This window comes from Plecotus auritus, assembly GCF_963455305.1.
Source record: "Plecotus auritus genome assembly, chromosome: 3".
In the NCBI taxonomy this organism is placed as follows: Eukaryota; Metazoa; Chordata; class Mammalia; order Chiroptera; family Vespertilionidae; genus Plecotus; species Plecotus auritus.
Genome location: NC_137772.1, coordinates 107,736,722 through 107,752,754, shown reverse-complemented (window position 1 = coordinate 107,752,754; position 16,033 = coordinate 107,736,722). Strand labels below are relative to the sequence as shown.

At 39.0% G+C, this 16,033-nt stretch overlaps 1 protein-coding gene across 5 annotated transcripts in view; it reads left to right on the top strand.

Annotated features, from left to right (window-relative positions):
* The window catches only part of SPART (spartin), a 71,090-nt gene extending 56,763 nt beyond the window's left edge, over positions 1 to 14,327 (top strand). For all 5 annotated transcript variants that reach the window (XM_080662347.1, XM_080662344.1, XM_080662343.1 and 2 more), the window contains one exon: positions 11,583 to 14,327. In XM_080662347.1, the coding sequence (XP_080518473.1) occupies positions 11,583 to 11,856 (274 nt within the window). In that variant the 3' untranslated portion in view covers positions 11,857 to 14,327. The remainder of the gene's footprint in view (positions 1 to 11,582) is intronic.
* The last annotated feature ends 1,706 nt before the right edge of the window (positions 14,328 to 16,033 follow it).

The following is a 16,033-nucleotide window of genomic DNA, read 5'->3' as shown; positions in this document are numbered from 1 at the left end:
ATCGCTCCCTCACTCTCTCACACTCTCTCCCTCCCTACCTTCCTGCCGGTCGCCATCTTAACTTCCTAACTTGAATTTTATAATTTTATTTTTAATTTGTACTTTTTTAAAACATATTTTTTTATTTATTTCAGAGAGGAAGGAAGAGGGAGAGAGAGATATAAACATCAATGATGACAGAGCATCATTGATTGGCTGCTGTTTGCACACACCCAAGGATCAAGCCTATAACCCAGACATCTGACCTGAGCAGGAATCAAATTGGGATCTCCTGTTTCTAGGTCGAAGCTCAACCACTGAGCACACCGGCCAGGCCAAATTTTATCATTTTAATGACTAAATCTCTTATAGCATTTGTAAAATCCAGCACCGTTAAAATGATTATGTAGTTATTTTTATTAAGTATCTGAGACCTTTTTTCACTTGTTATTTTTCTTAAGGAGAAGAATATTTTTAGCAAATAATAGAATTACTGTGATTTTTGCCATACATTATTAATTTTTATAAATATCTGTTCATCATTAATGCAAAAAAATAGATTATTTTTATAAAGCCTGGAGTTTTTTATACCTTATTAACTGCATGTTCTTGATGGGTGATATTTGTCTGTAGTTTTGATAGGAAAATTATAATTAAGCTATTGTGCCTTGTAAATATTAGCTCTTTATGTATATCTTATTTGAATCTTCCACTGTACATTTGTATTGGAATGGACAGATTGTATGTCTTCTAGTTCATATATTAACTAGGGACCCAGTGCACAAATTCGTGCATCTTGAAAGGAACTGTGGGCCGCGAGGCTGTGGTGGGCACAGGGGCAGGTCTTGGCCCATCCTCCATGCCCCTGCCTGGCTCCTCCCACCGCAGCCCCCAGGCCCCTGTCTGCCGGCAGCCCTGCTCCCGCTGCTGCCGCTCCCATGCACTGATGGTGCTAGCCTTGCTCGCACCCGCTGATGCTATGGAGCGATTGGGGCCAGCGCCAGCAGTGGGTGCAAGCGGGGCCGGTGCTGTCAGCAGGTGCAAGCGGTGGTTGCTGCCCCAATTGCCCCTTAGGAGCAGGGGGAGGTGGAGAAGCCCTCAGGGGTGATCAGGACCAGCAGCTGCCACTTGTACCCGCTGACGGCACCAAGCAATCGGGACCGGCGCCAGGAGCCGGCAGCGGGTGTGAGTGGCAGTTCTGGTGCCAGCTGTGGGTGCAAGCAGGGCCGGCGCCGGCAACTGGTGCAAGAGGCAGCTGCTGGCCCCAATTGCCCCTCAGGAACAGGGGGAGGTGGAGAAGCCCTGAAGGGCGATTGGGGCCAGCAGCCGCCACTCACACCCACTGACGGTGCCGAGTGATCAGGGCCGGTGCCAGATGCTGGCAGCGGGTGCAAGCAGCGGCTCCAGCACCAGCAGCGGGTGCAAGTAGGGCTGACGCCGGCAGCAGGTGCAAGCACTGGGCTGGACTGCGGCGCACGGGAGCAAAGAATTTTCAGTAACCACCAGAGGCTCGCCCCAATGACAGCAACCGGCGCTCTGCCTTGGTCTGGTGCCCTCGCTCACCTGCTCCACCATCCCGCCGCAGCTGACTCCTGCCATGTTCCCGCTCTGCTGCTTGCTGCTAACGCGTGCCTTGTTCCCTGCGCACCCCCTGGTGTTCAGTGCACGTCATAGTGACCGGTTGTTTGGTTGTTCGGTTTTTCAGTTGTTCCACAGTTTGGTCTATTTGCATATTAGCCTTTTATTATAAAGGATGAATGGACAGAGAAGTTAATGATTTGCCCAAGCTCATCTGATTAGTGTTGTTGTTAAAGATGAGACTTAAAACAAGATCTTCTGATTTTGCCTCTTTATTCTTTATAAGTACTAAAGCAATCAACTTCTAAAAATTAAATCTAGTCTAAAGGATGTCAGTTGCTTTCTTAGTTTTGAATTAGTTTAGATCTTAATATTTAATGTTTTTTAAAGAAAAAAATAATAATGGTGTTCTCAACTCTTAGTTACTTGTATTAGTTATCTACTCACTGACAACATTCGAATTCATACTTTTGTAACAGACATTGTGCTTAGTGCTTTTCATGTGTACTGTGTTATTTAATCTTTCATGCTATTATCTCCATTTTACAGATGAGGAAACCAAAGCATAGAGCTGTTAAATACCTTGTTAAAAATTATACCCCCAGTAAGTAGTAGAGCTGGGATGTAGCCAGGTGTCCTTTGTCATGCAGTGTCAGAGAATGGTTAGGGTACCATGGTCCTTGGTGGGACATCTGTGCAAGTTTAGTATTTAAGAGTTATTTTTCACCATTGCCTACAATGTATTTATTTTTATTTATTTATATACAAGAGGCCCAGTGCACAAAATTTGTGCACGGTTAGGGTCCCTAGACCTGGCCGGCAATCAGGGCCAATCGGTGCCTTCCTTCCCCCGGCTGCCGGCTGTCGGCCAGGGCCCTCCTTCATTCTGCACCACCCCCTGGTGGTCAGCACACGTCATAGAGAGTGGTCAAACTCCTGGTCAGTCAAGCTCCCAAGGGGACAATTTGCCTATTAGCCTTTTATTATATAGGATTATATAGGATATTTTTGCTTTTTAGTTAATCCTCACCTGAGGACATTTTTCCATTGATTTTTAGAGAGAGTGGAAGGGAGGGGGAGAGAAAGAGAAACATCAATGTGAGAGACACATTGATTGGTTGCCTCCCACACATGGCCAGGGGATTGAGCCTGCAACCAAGGTACATGCCCTTGAATGGAATTGAACCCATAGCCCTTCAGTCTGCCGACCGACGCTTTATCCACTGACCCAAACTGGCTGGGATGCCTAGCATGTATTTTAGATTCCTTCCCACCATAGTACATTACCACTGGCTTAGGAAATACTAACTTAATTTCCTAAGTTGATTTGATTTGTTCATTCTGAGACATGCATACCTTTGAAATAAAGCAAGTTGGCACATCATCTCAGACTGTCAGTTTTATCAAAAGATTGAAAAAGAAAATACAAAGCAGATCTGAGACTCTTTAGATGGAAATATAAAACCCAAGTCTCCCTGCTCACTTCTTGCTACTTGTGGCATTGACTTTTGACTAATACTCTTTGTGTTATGCCTCTGAGGTTACTTTGATGGATCAGCGGTAATTAGAAAATAGTTTCTTCTTTTGTTGCAAGAGCATGAGAAGGTAAGAAGTGCTTTTAGGCCCAAAGTGAATTATTTTTAGATTAACAGTATCATTTGTTAGAACAGATATTTAGGCAGTCATATTAGAAAGTAGGAAGTACTTTATTGGTTTTGTCCATTTCCTACTTTAATATAAAAAAATGCTTACCTTAGTACCATTAAGTAGAGCCTTCTTAAAGCTTTGGGATTCTCATAACTAAGGTGGTATAGGTTTTGGTATAGGTTTTGTATTTTTGGTCCTTAGTGAGGAGAATTTAATATGATGAATAGGATATTTAGCAATGGTTCTGAACTAATTTATTTCTGTTATGATGTGTATTGCTATTCTTTTTATCCTTTTCCTCCAAAGATTCAGGGAGTGAAAAAAAGTAGATAAATGGACATATAGTTAGATAGGTTTGTATTTTTAACTATAAGGGTACTTTCATCTTAGCAGTAAAAGGCGAAAGATTTATACGACCTGAAGATAAACCAGAGTAGTGATTTAAATAGAAACTTGGAAAGATGGGAGGGGAAGTGGGGAATAAAGAGTTTTATCCAAGGAATACTGTTTTATCACTCAATAATCTGGCCCAGAAGTAGGCATTTGTTTGTTTTTTTTATATATATTTTTATTGATTTCAGAGAGGAAGGGAGATGGGAGAGAGAGAAACATCAATAATGAGAGAGAACCATTGATCAGCTGCCTCCTGCATGCCCCACTTTGGGGATCGAGCCCGCAATCCGGGTATATTGAACCAGGAATTGAACCAAGATCTCCTAGTTCATAGGTCAATGCTCAATCACTGAGCCACACTGTATGGGTGAAATTTTCTTTTAAGAGAAGAAACTGCAAATATTAAACCAGATATTTATCACTGAAGAATTGGAAGAGCTAGTTGTTCTCTCATTTAATTCTGTTCTCATTTATTTATGTAAATTGATAATTATTAACGTGTATGAATATAAATGTAATTGATATTTATTTACATTTATGAATTTTCATTTATTTACACTATGAAAAAGGATTTGATAGAGTATCTGTGTTTTTGTACTCTAATCCAACTGATGATGGTATAAAAAAGAAAATTTGTATTCTTATTACCTATAATAAATTACTCCCCCAGTAGTTATTTTAAATTTTCCTTAATTCTATTTCTTATACGTAAGAGAAAAACAAATGTCTTATATTAATTTTCTTAATCTGATTTTTGGTGGTATAAGCCAATACAGAGGATTATCTTTTTCTTTTAGACATATTTAGAAGCAGATTGTGTTAAGAGAAGTATATTTTCTATGTCTCTTATCCTTTTGATTATGATTCAGGACCATGTTCATTGATTATGAATGGTTTGTTTACCTGAGGATTTATATAGTTAATTATACTCTTAAAATTTGTAGGTAAATGTATAGGAACTATTAAGATTATTTATTTTTGTCAGTTACATTAATACTTTTGTCTTATTTTAGATTTAGGAACAATGAAAAGCATTAAGTAATTTCAAAACTGCTGTACTTAATTCCAGTATAATATCTACTAAATAATTCATCACTGTTCTACATGACTTCTGAATTCACGTTAGCACCTTTCCCCCCACTTTAAATTGTTTAGAGGAAAATAATTTAAGTAAGTTAGGTTCATTTTTGCTTACCCCTGAGTAATATTTTGTCATAGAACACACATTTGTAAAGAATAAGCTTAGCAAAAATATTTTCCTGTAAGGAATTTATTACTCTTTTAAAGTATAATATTTTGTTAGTTTAGTGAATTTTAATTAAAATTCCCCTTAGATTTGCACTTGGTAATGGTGCAAATTTAAATCCCTTGTGGGTAACTCTTTTGGCAGATGTCATATTATCCAAAACCAGTTGTATCCTATATAATAAAAGCCTAATATGCCAAGTGTTTGGTCGTCTGGTGACCGGTCGACTGTTCAATCAATCAAAGTGTAATAATGCTAATGATATGCTAAGGCCACTCAACTGCTCGCTATGACATGCACTAACCACTAGGGGGCAGACAGTCGACTGGTCGACCAGTCGCTATGATTTGCACTGACCACTAGGGGGCAGATGCTCCGACCGGTAAGTTAGCTTGCTGCTGGGGTCCAGCCAATCAGGACTGAGTAAGATGGGCCAGACATGCCCTGGAGCCCTCCCACAGTCCCTCCGCAGCCCGATTGTGCACTGGTGAGGTCCCTAGTCCTGGCCTGCGCCCTCTCGCAATCCGGGACCCCTCGGGGGATGTCCGAGTGACAATTTCAACCTGATCCTGCAGGCCACTCCCCTCAGAAGAGCACCAATGCAGGGCTCACACGGCTGGCCAGTGCTGCTAGCGCAGCACAAGCCTCTCCTGCTTGGGACTGATTGGGTGCGAGCCCGCAGCAGGCTCAGTGGGACTGGAATGAGTGGGAGCGGCAGGTAGGAGCTGCAGGTAGTGTTGGACTGCGGTTTTGGACCGATCCCCACAGGCCACCCAGAGGGGCCCTACCCATGCACGAATTCGTGCACCAGGCCTCTAGTATAATATATACTCAGGAGTGTTATATAAGAGCAGTCTTCTCTTTCCTACTGGTAACTATACAAATATTTAAACACCATCATTATATCCTTCACTTATTTTTTCTTCTTTTCTAAATACTCTCAGTTCCTTTAATAATTTCATATATAGTATGATTTCCAGGTCATTTGTTCATGAGCATTCTTTTTAAAATATGTAACCCAGAATTGAATCCAATATTCCAGATTGAATACAGTTGGATTTGCCACCCTTGTTTTGGTCATATTTTGCATTTGATAAATGCAGCACACAAGACAGAATATGTTTTTAGTGCTATTTATTGACCATATCAAAGTTGATATTTTTTAAATGATCCTTTTATTTAAAATCTAAATCTTCATCTTATTTTTTGGACACTTGATATTTGTACCTAAAATTAAGAACTTCATATTTACACTTGCTTAATTCCACTTTGTTCATTTTGACTCATCATTTAGTCTGTTCTTCATTTTGGCTTCAGATTTTTATGTGTATCTGTCATATTAACCTTCATTTTGTGTTATCTGTAGATTTGAAAGACGTCTTTTTTACATCTTGGATTTCCCCCTCACAACTTTTCATGGATAAGATATAATCACATGCTTACTATAACCTGTCCTCCTAATTGATTTTTCTCCATTTAATACTTTCTAAGATCGGTGTTTACAAATCTCCTAACAGTATATTCTCATGTCACTCACTTTTCAATTTTGTCTTATCAAACTACTTCCCAGGGTTGTTGTTTTCCACATTCATTCGTTAAATATGGGTTCTAAGGTTTACTCTATGCTCTATCCTTTATACTTTTCCTGGATATCATCTATACCTATGACTGTAGTTACCACCTATATGCCAGCAACTCTCAATTCTGTCCTTAATAACTTTTCTCTTAATCTTCAGGCTTAATATGTCCCAACTAAATAACCACTATAGCCATTCAGTCACCAGAACCTTTTTGTTTTTGTTTTTTGTATTCATCCCTTTTTCTCCAGCCTCATTGCCACTACCTCAGAATATACCTCATCTAGTTCACAGCTTGTTTCCTTAAATCCTTACAATTCACAATGTAACCTGAGTTATATTTTTTTTAAATGTAAGTTTGGTCATGCCATTCTCATTGATTTCAAGGTAAAGTTTAAATTCTTCAGCTTCACCTACAAGGTTCTTCATAAATTGGCCACAACCCACCTGCCATTAGTTTATTTGGTGAATAGCCTAATAAGAAGCTATTTATTTTTTAATTATTTAAGGTTGTTAATACTTCTGAGAATAATTTTGAAATTTGTATGCAAATTGAATTTTAGGCTGATTATTTGAAAGTTTTTATGACTAAAATTTTGTTATAATTAGTGAAATTTACAATTTCTGCCAATGTGCTCTTTGTAGACATTACTGTATGCACTGGAAAAAGTTCAGAAAAATCTCACTCAAGTTATAAATTGAATCCCATTGACTTATTTAGAGCATATTTTATATTCTTTTTTTATTCTTCAATTGGTATGATAAGAGTACTCTGTATATAAAATCTATTTTAAAAGCTCTAATTAAAATTAACTTTTTAAAAAGTAACATTTCAAAAATAAGCTACATATTTTTGTCAGAGATAGGCTTTCTAGGAGTTTTTAGCATTATAGTTTGAATTTAAATGAAGAAAAGCATTGAACAGTTATTTATCAAGGAAGAGAAGAATAGATGCCTGCCAGCAATACTGGTTTTAAGGCTTATTGGGAAGCAGAGGTGATAGGTGAGGGTGTATCTAAAAAAAATAAACACAACTGCTCAGCTACTTTATAAGGTCTTTAAAAATAATTAAATATTTGGTACTCTGGAAATTTTAAAGTGCAAATCCCATTTATGAGATAAAAAAGAGGAAATTTATGAAGTGTATAAAGGTCAAGACTTAACTAAGGTCATATGGTTAATTAGTATTAGAATCTAGTTTTCTGACTCTTAGTTTGGCACTTTTTTCCAAATGAACAGGAAGTTAGAGGTGTTAAACTAATTGGGTAGAATAGGGAACATTCCAAATATTCAAAAGTGAAAGTTTAAGTTACCATGTCACTTCATTGTAGCTCACAGTCATGGAGAGATCTGCCCTAAGAGAAAGCTGCTTAACCAAGAGTTGTTGTGGTCACTCTTCTATTGCTAAAACTGCCACTGCCCCTTTGTTCTCATTCAGCCTTAGTCATTGCCATCTGATGTTAGTATTGTGACTGAGGCTTGGTTGATAATGAGAGTGCTCATGTGTTCTGCAAAATCAGCAAATCCTGTGGAATTCTACGGGGTTGCAAAGCAACAGGGACTGGCAGAAAGCATTTCAAGAAGCTTTTCTGTAGTCCAGTATCTAGGGAGAAAGCCCTAATCAAGACTGTTATAGATGTAAAGTTTGACAGATTGTAGGTTCTGCTAAAGTTAACATTAGGCAAAGGACAAAATAGAATCATTCAGGAGCATAGTAGATTACTTCACTTTCCTAGTCCTGAGGTTGAAACAAGCATGAAGAAGCCAGTAGGATCACAAAGCACTGTTCTAGGCCAGGCTAATAGTAATAGAGGATTTGTTAGTTTAAAGGACAGATCTGGCGTTAGTATAAAATGTCCAGATACAGGTCACAAAGCACTTCAGTGTGTTGTGGAGAAAATTATATAATTCTGTCTTTTTATTGTTATTTCTTGTTTAAGCAATCCTTTACTTGGGAAAACCCATGAATAAGAAAGGCTTTAAGAGTCTGGTATTTAAAAAAGGGTAAACGATAAAACGGTAAGTTTTCGTATCCTTGTATAGGATCTCAAATAATATTTTCTCATAGAAATGGTTTTAAACAACAGATATTCATTATTGCAGTAATAACTACATTTGTATAGTAGTACTTTATAATTTCCCAAGCACTTTGCTATACATTTAATGCTCAAGAAACTCTGTGAGATGGATAGGGCAGGAAGTGCTCATTTCATTCATTCAACAGATATTGAATGTCAGATGCTGTTCTAAGTGCTTAGGATACATTAATGAAAAAAGCAAAGGGTCTCTTTTTTAGTGGGGTTTATACTCCAGTAAGACAATAAACAAAACAAAAACAATGGGCATAAATAAGTTCTATAATATATAGCAGATGCTAAGTTATAAAAGAACAAAGAGCAGTTTAAGGGGGTGATTGGCTGGCAGTGGGGTGTGGCATGTGGGATATGGCGATTTTAAATAGGTTTAAAATTGATACTGAGAAGATAATAGCTAACTTGAAAGTGTGGCAGTTAGCCATGTTGAATACCTGGGATGAGAATAAGCTCGGCAAATACCAGGCAGTACATAAGTCCTAAGGTGGCACATGCGTGCTTGGTAGATTGAAAGAACAGCAGAAAGGCCAGTGAGTCACAGTGGAGTGGAGTTAGGGAGACAGTAATGTAGAATCTCTGCTTAAAGACAAACTGATAGTTTAAAAGACTTAACTAGTCTTGCCAGGCTGGTGTGGCTCACTGGTTGAGCATCAACCCACAAACCAGGAGGTCATGGTTCAATTACCATTTAGGGCACGTGCCCAGGTTGCCACCTCGATCCCTAGTAAGGGGTGTGCATGAGGCAGCCAATCAATGATTCTGATCATTGATGTTTCTATCCCTCTCTCTGAAATCAATGAAAAATAAATAAATGTCTTAACCAATCTAATTAAGGTAGAACTCAAGACATGTATTATGACTCCGGAGTTTTTATGTCCTGCAGATGCTTCAATGGAAATTCCCTCTTATATATCCAGAAGGGACAGATAAAAAAAAAAAGAAAGGAAATAATGACTAATGAACAATTTTTATTATAATTTATACCAGTGTCCCAGTGCACAGATTTGTGCACATTGAAAGAAAATTAATTAGAAGAAATATTTTAATATCGCTATTCGCCCTTTCTCTATAATAGAAGTGTCAACCAAATTCACAATCAACAATGACACATCGAAACACGCATGCGATTGGCGTCAGCGAGAGCTTTATATGTATCGTGCATATGCGAGTCAACTTAGCCTTTTATATATATACTAGAGGCCTGGTGCACAAAATTTGTGCACGGGGGTTGGGGGTGTGTCCCTCAGCCCAGCCTGCACCCTCTCCAATCTGGGACCCCTTGAGGCATGTCCGACTGCCTGGTAGGATCGGGCCTAAACGGGCAGTCGGACATCCCTCTCACAATCCAGGACTGCTGGCTCCCAACTGCTCGCCTGCCTGCCTTCCTGATTGCCCCTAACCGCTTCAGCCTGCCAGCCTGATCACCCCCTAACCACTCCCCTGCCAGCCTGATTAATGCCTAACTGCTTCCCTGCCAGCCTGTTTGCCCCTAACTGCCCTCCCCTGCAGGCCTGGTCACCCCTAACTGCCCTCCCCTGTAAGCCTGGTCCCTCCCAACTGCCCTCCCCTGCAGGCCTGGTCACCCCTAACTGCCCTCCCTTGCAGGCCTGGTCCCTCCCAACTGCCCTTCCATGCTGGCCATCTTGCGGTGGCCATCTTGTGTCCACATGGGGGCAGGATCTTTGACCACATGGGGGCAACCATCTTGTGTATTGGAGTGATGGTCAATCTGCATATTACTCTTTTATTAGATAGGATATAATAAACTTGCTTATTAGACCTGCTTTCTGATTTAGCTAAACTTTTTCCAGCCCAGTGAAGCATCCCAACTTCTCTTTCCGGTAATTGTCAGCAACACAGCAGTAAATATCAACATGAAGCAGATTATTGTAGATCACTCAGGAACACCAAAGGGTAAAATATTTAACTGCAGCAGTGTTTACTATATTCTGCACAGTGAGAAAACCTGAAGTCATTTTCAAGTTCCACCATTTCTTACTTCTTTTCAATCAGGTCAAGTTTCTAAACTTTCTAAATCTCCGTTTTCCGGCTAATGAAAAGAAAATAGGATTCTACCGAGTCTCCTATCTACCTACTCCAGGACTTCTGTGAGGATCAAATGAGATGAGGCACGTGAAAACGCTTCACAGACATTTGGTTAAATTGTAAAATGTTTGTGCCTGGCTATAAAGCAAGTTGGGTTCCTGGGTTGAAGAAACTCCAAGGAGGCTAGTTGCTAGGGAAAGGAAGCCGGGCGTTGCTACGTGATGTCATTACCCGGCACCCACAGCGATCATTTCCAGGCTGGGCTGGGCTGTGGGCTGCATTTTGCGCCATGGGGTCTTGGCAGCGTTGTCTGCGATTTGGTGGAGTGTCGCTCTGGGGTGGTGGCGGGGCCTGTGTCCCACTTGGGGGAAGCCGAGTGTTTGTTTGTTGATGCCAGGTCTGTGGTGCTGTTTATTTTTAAATGTTCAGTGTGCGTCGTGACAGCTTCTGCATTGAGCATCTGTGCCCTGGTGGTCAGTGCATGTCATTGCTACTGGTCAGATGGACACTTAGCCTTTTATATATAGAGATTTTATTCTTCAACATAAACAATCTTTTTTAAAATTATTTTTTAATTTTTTTTTATTGATTTCAGAGAGGAAGGGAGAGAGAGAGAGAGAGAAACATCAATGTTGAGAATCATTGATTGGCTGCCTCCACGCTTCTCCACTGGGGATGGAGCCTGCAACCCGGGCATGTGCTCTTGACCAGAATAGAACCTGGGACCCTTCAATCCACAGGCCAATGCTCTATCCACTCAGCCAAACCAGCCAAGGCATAAACAATATTACATTAATTTCAGCTAACCTAGAATTTGTTTTCACACACAATTTTTGCTAAAGGAGAAAAAACAGCCTTAGTACAGTGTGATTTTATTCTTTACTATGTTTTAAGTTATTAATTAAATTGAAACCTAACTTTTGATTTTGCTTTCAGTGATAACATGCTAGTCGTGTGACTATTCAGAAGACTTTAATTTATATTTATAATTTCATTGTACTTTCTCTAATCTTTCTTTTAAAGATATGGACATACTGCAGGAGAAGCTACACACGATGCAGTAGATTCTGCCATCAATGTTGGTGTAACTGCCTATAATATTGACAACATTGGCATCAAAGCAATGGTAAAGAAAACTGCTAAACAAACCGGACATACAATCCTTGAGGACTATAACATAATTGATAATTCAAAGGGGGGAAATCAAGCAGGGGGAGCAAATGTAAACATGAAGGGGGAGAAGGATGATCAGACAGAGGAACTCGAGAAGAATGAAGCAAAGAAGAAAGATAAATGATGGATATGCTATGAATCACCTATACCAAATCCTTACAAGATGGATGCAGTTGTGTTGATAGGCAAATGTGAAATTCCCCATGGATTAACCAGTAGTTTTTAAATGTATTCATTTCTACAAAGTGACTGTTTAATAAGTTTTATGGCATGTATTCTACTTATAAGGAAAATAATTGGTATTCTTTCATCTGGCCTTTAGAAATGTAGTTATATTCTTATAGTTTATTTTTTTCTAAATGTGGCTAACATTTTTGCAGTTAAAACTAATAATATATGTGCCCTCATTAAACCTAATGTTAAACTATTTTTGTATTTGCTATCTTTCAGAAAGCAAAGTAGGATATTATTATATATTTACATAAAATTTGGCATTTAGTAACCTTAATTTTATTTGTACTGGGAAGGAATGACTTAAAATATTATTTCCTCTTTTTGCACTAATTGTGTATTTCTTTAGGTATTTGTCAGTATTTCCAGTATGTAAGCTAAACAAAAACTATATTCCTAAAATAAAATAATTCTCAGATAACATTTAAAAAGACTTTTTCAAAACAGGGTATCCAGGGGTGGGCAAACTTTTTGACTCGAGGGCCACAATGGGTTCTTAAACTGGACCGGAGGGCCGGAACAAAAGCATGGATGGAGTGTTTGTGTGAACTAATATAAATTCAAAGTAAAGGAGCGGAGGGGAGAGCAAGAGAACCGGATAGAACAGCCGGATCCGGCCCGCGGGCCGTAGTTTGCCCATGGCTGGTATAGACCAATGAAAAACAAAATAAGGTTTATGAAATTATTTAGTAGCTTACCCTTCATTAGGAAATGAGATGGTCTTTTAGACTTAAAATGAATACAGATAGATTAATAAGTCTTCTGGATTTCAACTTGTATTGACCTAGTAAGAACCTGGGAAATTTTGGGGTATGATTAGTATTGCATTAAAATTTGTGGTGATTATTAATCAGCTTAAATGGACAAAAAAATACTTGAAGAAATCATTTTGCCATATCTATTTAAGTTTTTCCAAAAGGCTAAACTTTTATAAAAACAAATATAAACAGTATTGAGTTTATGGATGATAAATATATTTTTATTTTGGAATTCAGTCATTGGAATTTTATATATTAAAAAGCCAATTAATTAAATTATTAGAAAGAAGAGCTTTTACTCATAATTAATGTAATGAATGTGAAGACATTAGGTTTAATCTGTGGTGAGTGGCCATCACAGTTTCTACTTTGGCAGAAGACAGGATACTCTCAGACCTATAAGCTACAGATATGTAGGTAAATAATAGCATTTTATTTTTGTTTATTGATTTTGAAAGATTGCTATTGGTTTTTATAGCTACCAGCCATTCTCATATTTTTGAACCTCTAATGGCTACTTAATTTATTAGACCTTATTTGAAACTATCTAAATAATGCACTTTTTGAACAAACTGTCCCTGAATTACTTGGTCTCAAATATATTCAATTTGTTTGTATTTTGGGAACACATAGAATTGGTGGAGTCTGTCCCTAAGGCCAAGGATTCTATACTAGTTAAAATGGAAATAAAATTGAATTGGTAAATAGCTTTCAGTCAGTCTCTGCCTTGTTTAAGAAATGGAATGACAAATAGTGGAGCTTAAAGTTTAAAAAGTAATCTTAGACCAGAGGTCAGCAAAATTGGTTTTGTCAGCAGGTATCTAGATGATTGTTTTACCTCATTATTGTTAAGTTGGTTGTGGGTTGCCTTTTCAGAGTAACAGCTAGACAAAATTTGGATAAGTACAGCTTCTATATTAGAGCTCAACAGAATGTGTGTGTGTGTGTGTGTGTGTGTGTGTGTGTGTGTGTGTGTGTGTATAATGAATAAGGGGCCACATACTAAACCTAACAAGCCCAGGAGAGGCTTACATGGTGAGCATTATAAACTCAGAGACAGAAAGTAACCACAAAGGATGGTCTGAACATAAAAATTCTTAACTAAAAGAGAGTCATGGTGGAGAGTCATGTCCTAGGCCAGTATCTTCCTTGACAAAGCTCTGTCTTCACCTTCACTGAGCCTATCTGTTGTCTTTTTGCATCTAGGATAACATACCTTTGGAATGTCAGAGTAATCCCCTATATTCTAGATCCCTCAGGACACAGTTGCCCACCATAACCTGAGACCACAGAACCCCTCATTGTTATCTTCTTCCCCAAATACCATCTATGTGCTGTAAATGTGAATTGTTATCTACCCACCAATGTAAAAGAAGTATGTCTCTCTTCATTTTACTTTTCATCCAGTCCCAGAGATTTCCTTGCTTTGCCTTTTCCTGCCTCCCTAATCTACCACCAATGGATTTCATGTAACCCCCTTTAATGTCTTCTCCTTGTATTAAATAAGCAGTAAAATTGCTATTCTCCAGAGCATTTTCTCAATCTGTTGAGATTTTTTTCCTGCAATTGTCATCAGTTGGCTCAAATAAACTCAAAATTTCTCTACAGGTTTGGATATTTCTTTTGTACACATACACACACACACTCACACTCACACATTGATTTACTATAACACCCAATAACTATGGAGGCTGAGAAATCTGAACAATATGCAGTCAGTGAGCTGAAGAGCCAGGAGAGCTGATATGTTTGTTCCAGTCCAAGTCTGAAGGCCTGAGAACCAGAGGAGCCAATGGTGTCAGTTCCATTTTGAAAGTCAGCAGGCTAGAGACCCAAGAAGAACCCCTTGCAGACTGAGCCCCATGGCAGAAAACTAACATTCTAGCTAAAGCAGTAAGGCAGAAGTTTTAAAAGTATGGAAATTTATTATAAGCAGATAACAAACTCCCCACTTGAGGGGGGGGGGACCTGAGAATGGGTTGCCACCAAAGCTTATTTGTCTATGGCAGTGGTCGGCAAACTCAGTCAACAGAGCCAAATATCAACAGTACAACGATTGAAATTTCTTTTGAGAGCCAAATTTTTTAAACTTCTTCTAACGCCACTTCTTTAAAATAGACTCGCCCAGGCTGTGGTATTTTGTGGAAGAGCCACACTCAAGGGACCAAAGAGCCGCAGTTTGCCGACCACGGGTCTAGGGGTTTTTATTTGGTATGGACCCACTCTTTGTCTATCCATGTCACTCTCTGATTGGTTTCTTCTATCTTCTTTGTTCAGTAACAATTTTAAAATCCATCTTATGCTACCCCTCCTCTTTTTCCTCTTCCTTCCCATCTCTTGTAACCTCCTGCCCATGCAAGATAAGCATTCTTATGGCATCCTGTTTTTCTGCAAAACCAGCATTCTTAGGGTTTTAGCTGGCTCCAACAGTTAACATCCATATTTCCTCCTTCCTTTCACCCCTTACCCTGTCTGTCTAACCCTGTTTCTAATTCCTCTCATCACTACTATGAATCAGTAGTGTTCTAAGTGCTTTTATATCAATTAATCTTAACCTCACACATTCCTATGAGGTGTATACTATGTATGCTATTATAATCTTTATTTTATAGAATAGGGCACTGAGCTGTAGAGAAGTAACTCCCAAGATGGAAGAGAACAGTATGAAAGAAGAGGTCACACACTAGCCTCAAAAAGGAAGGACTACACAGGAGAGTAGTTGTTAGGCCAGACATCTGTCTTGCCCTTCCTAAACAGAGGTAGATAGAGAAGGATAAATGATTTTATAGATTTCCTCTGATTCCAGCTCTTAATATGAGTATTTTTTAATTATAATTCCATTGGCTTGATGATAGAAAATATCCCAAGATGATAGCAAATAGATCATAAGTGCTAGGTTTTGATGATAGTATGAGCTTTTGTCTTTCTATCTATATGCCTAAGCCAGCCTTAGGACTTGTTAGCTAAAAACCAGAAACTGGCCCTAGCTGGTTTGGCTCAGTGGGTAGAACATTGGCCTGTGGACCAAAGGGTCCTGGGTTCGATTCAGGTCAAAGGCACGTACCTCGGTTGCAGGCTCCTCCTCAGCCAGGGCCCTGGTCAGGGTGCATGCAAGAGGCAACCAATCGATGTGTTTCACATCGGTATTTCTGTCTTTCCGTCTCTCTTCCATTCTCTCTAAAAACCAATGGAAAAATATCCTCAGGTGAGGATTAAAAAAATTTATATATATATATATACACACACACACACACACACACACACACACACACACACACACACAAACACACACACACACACACACACACACAC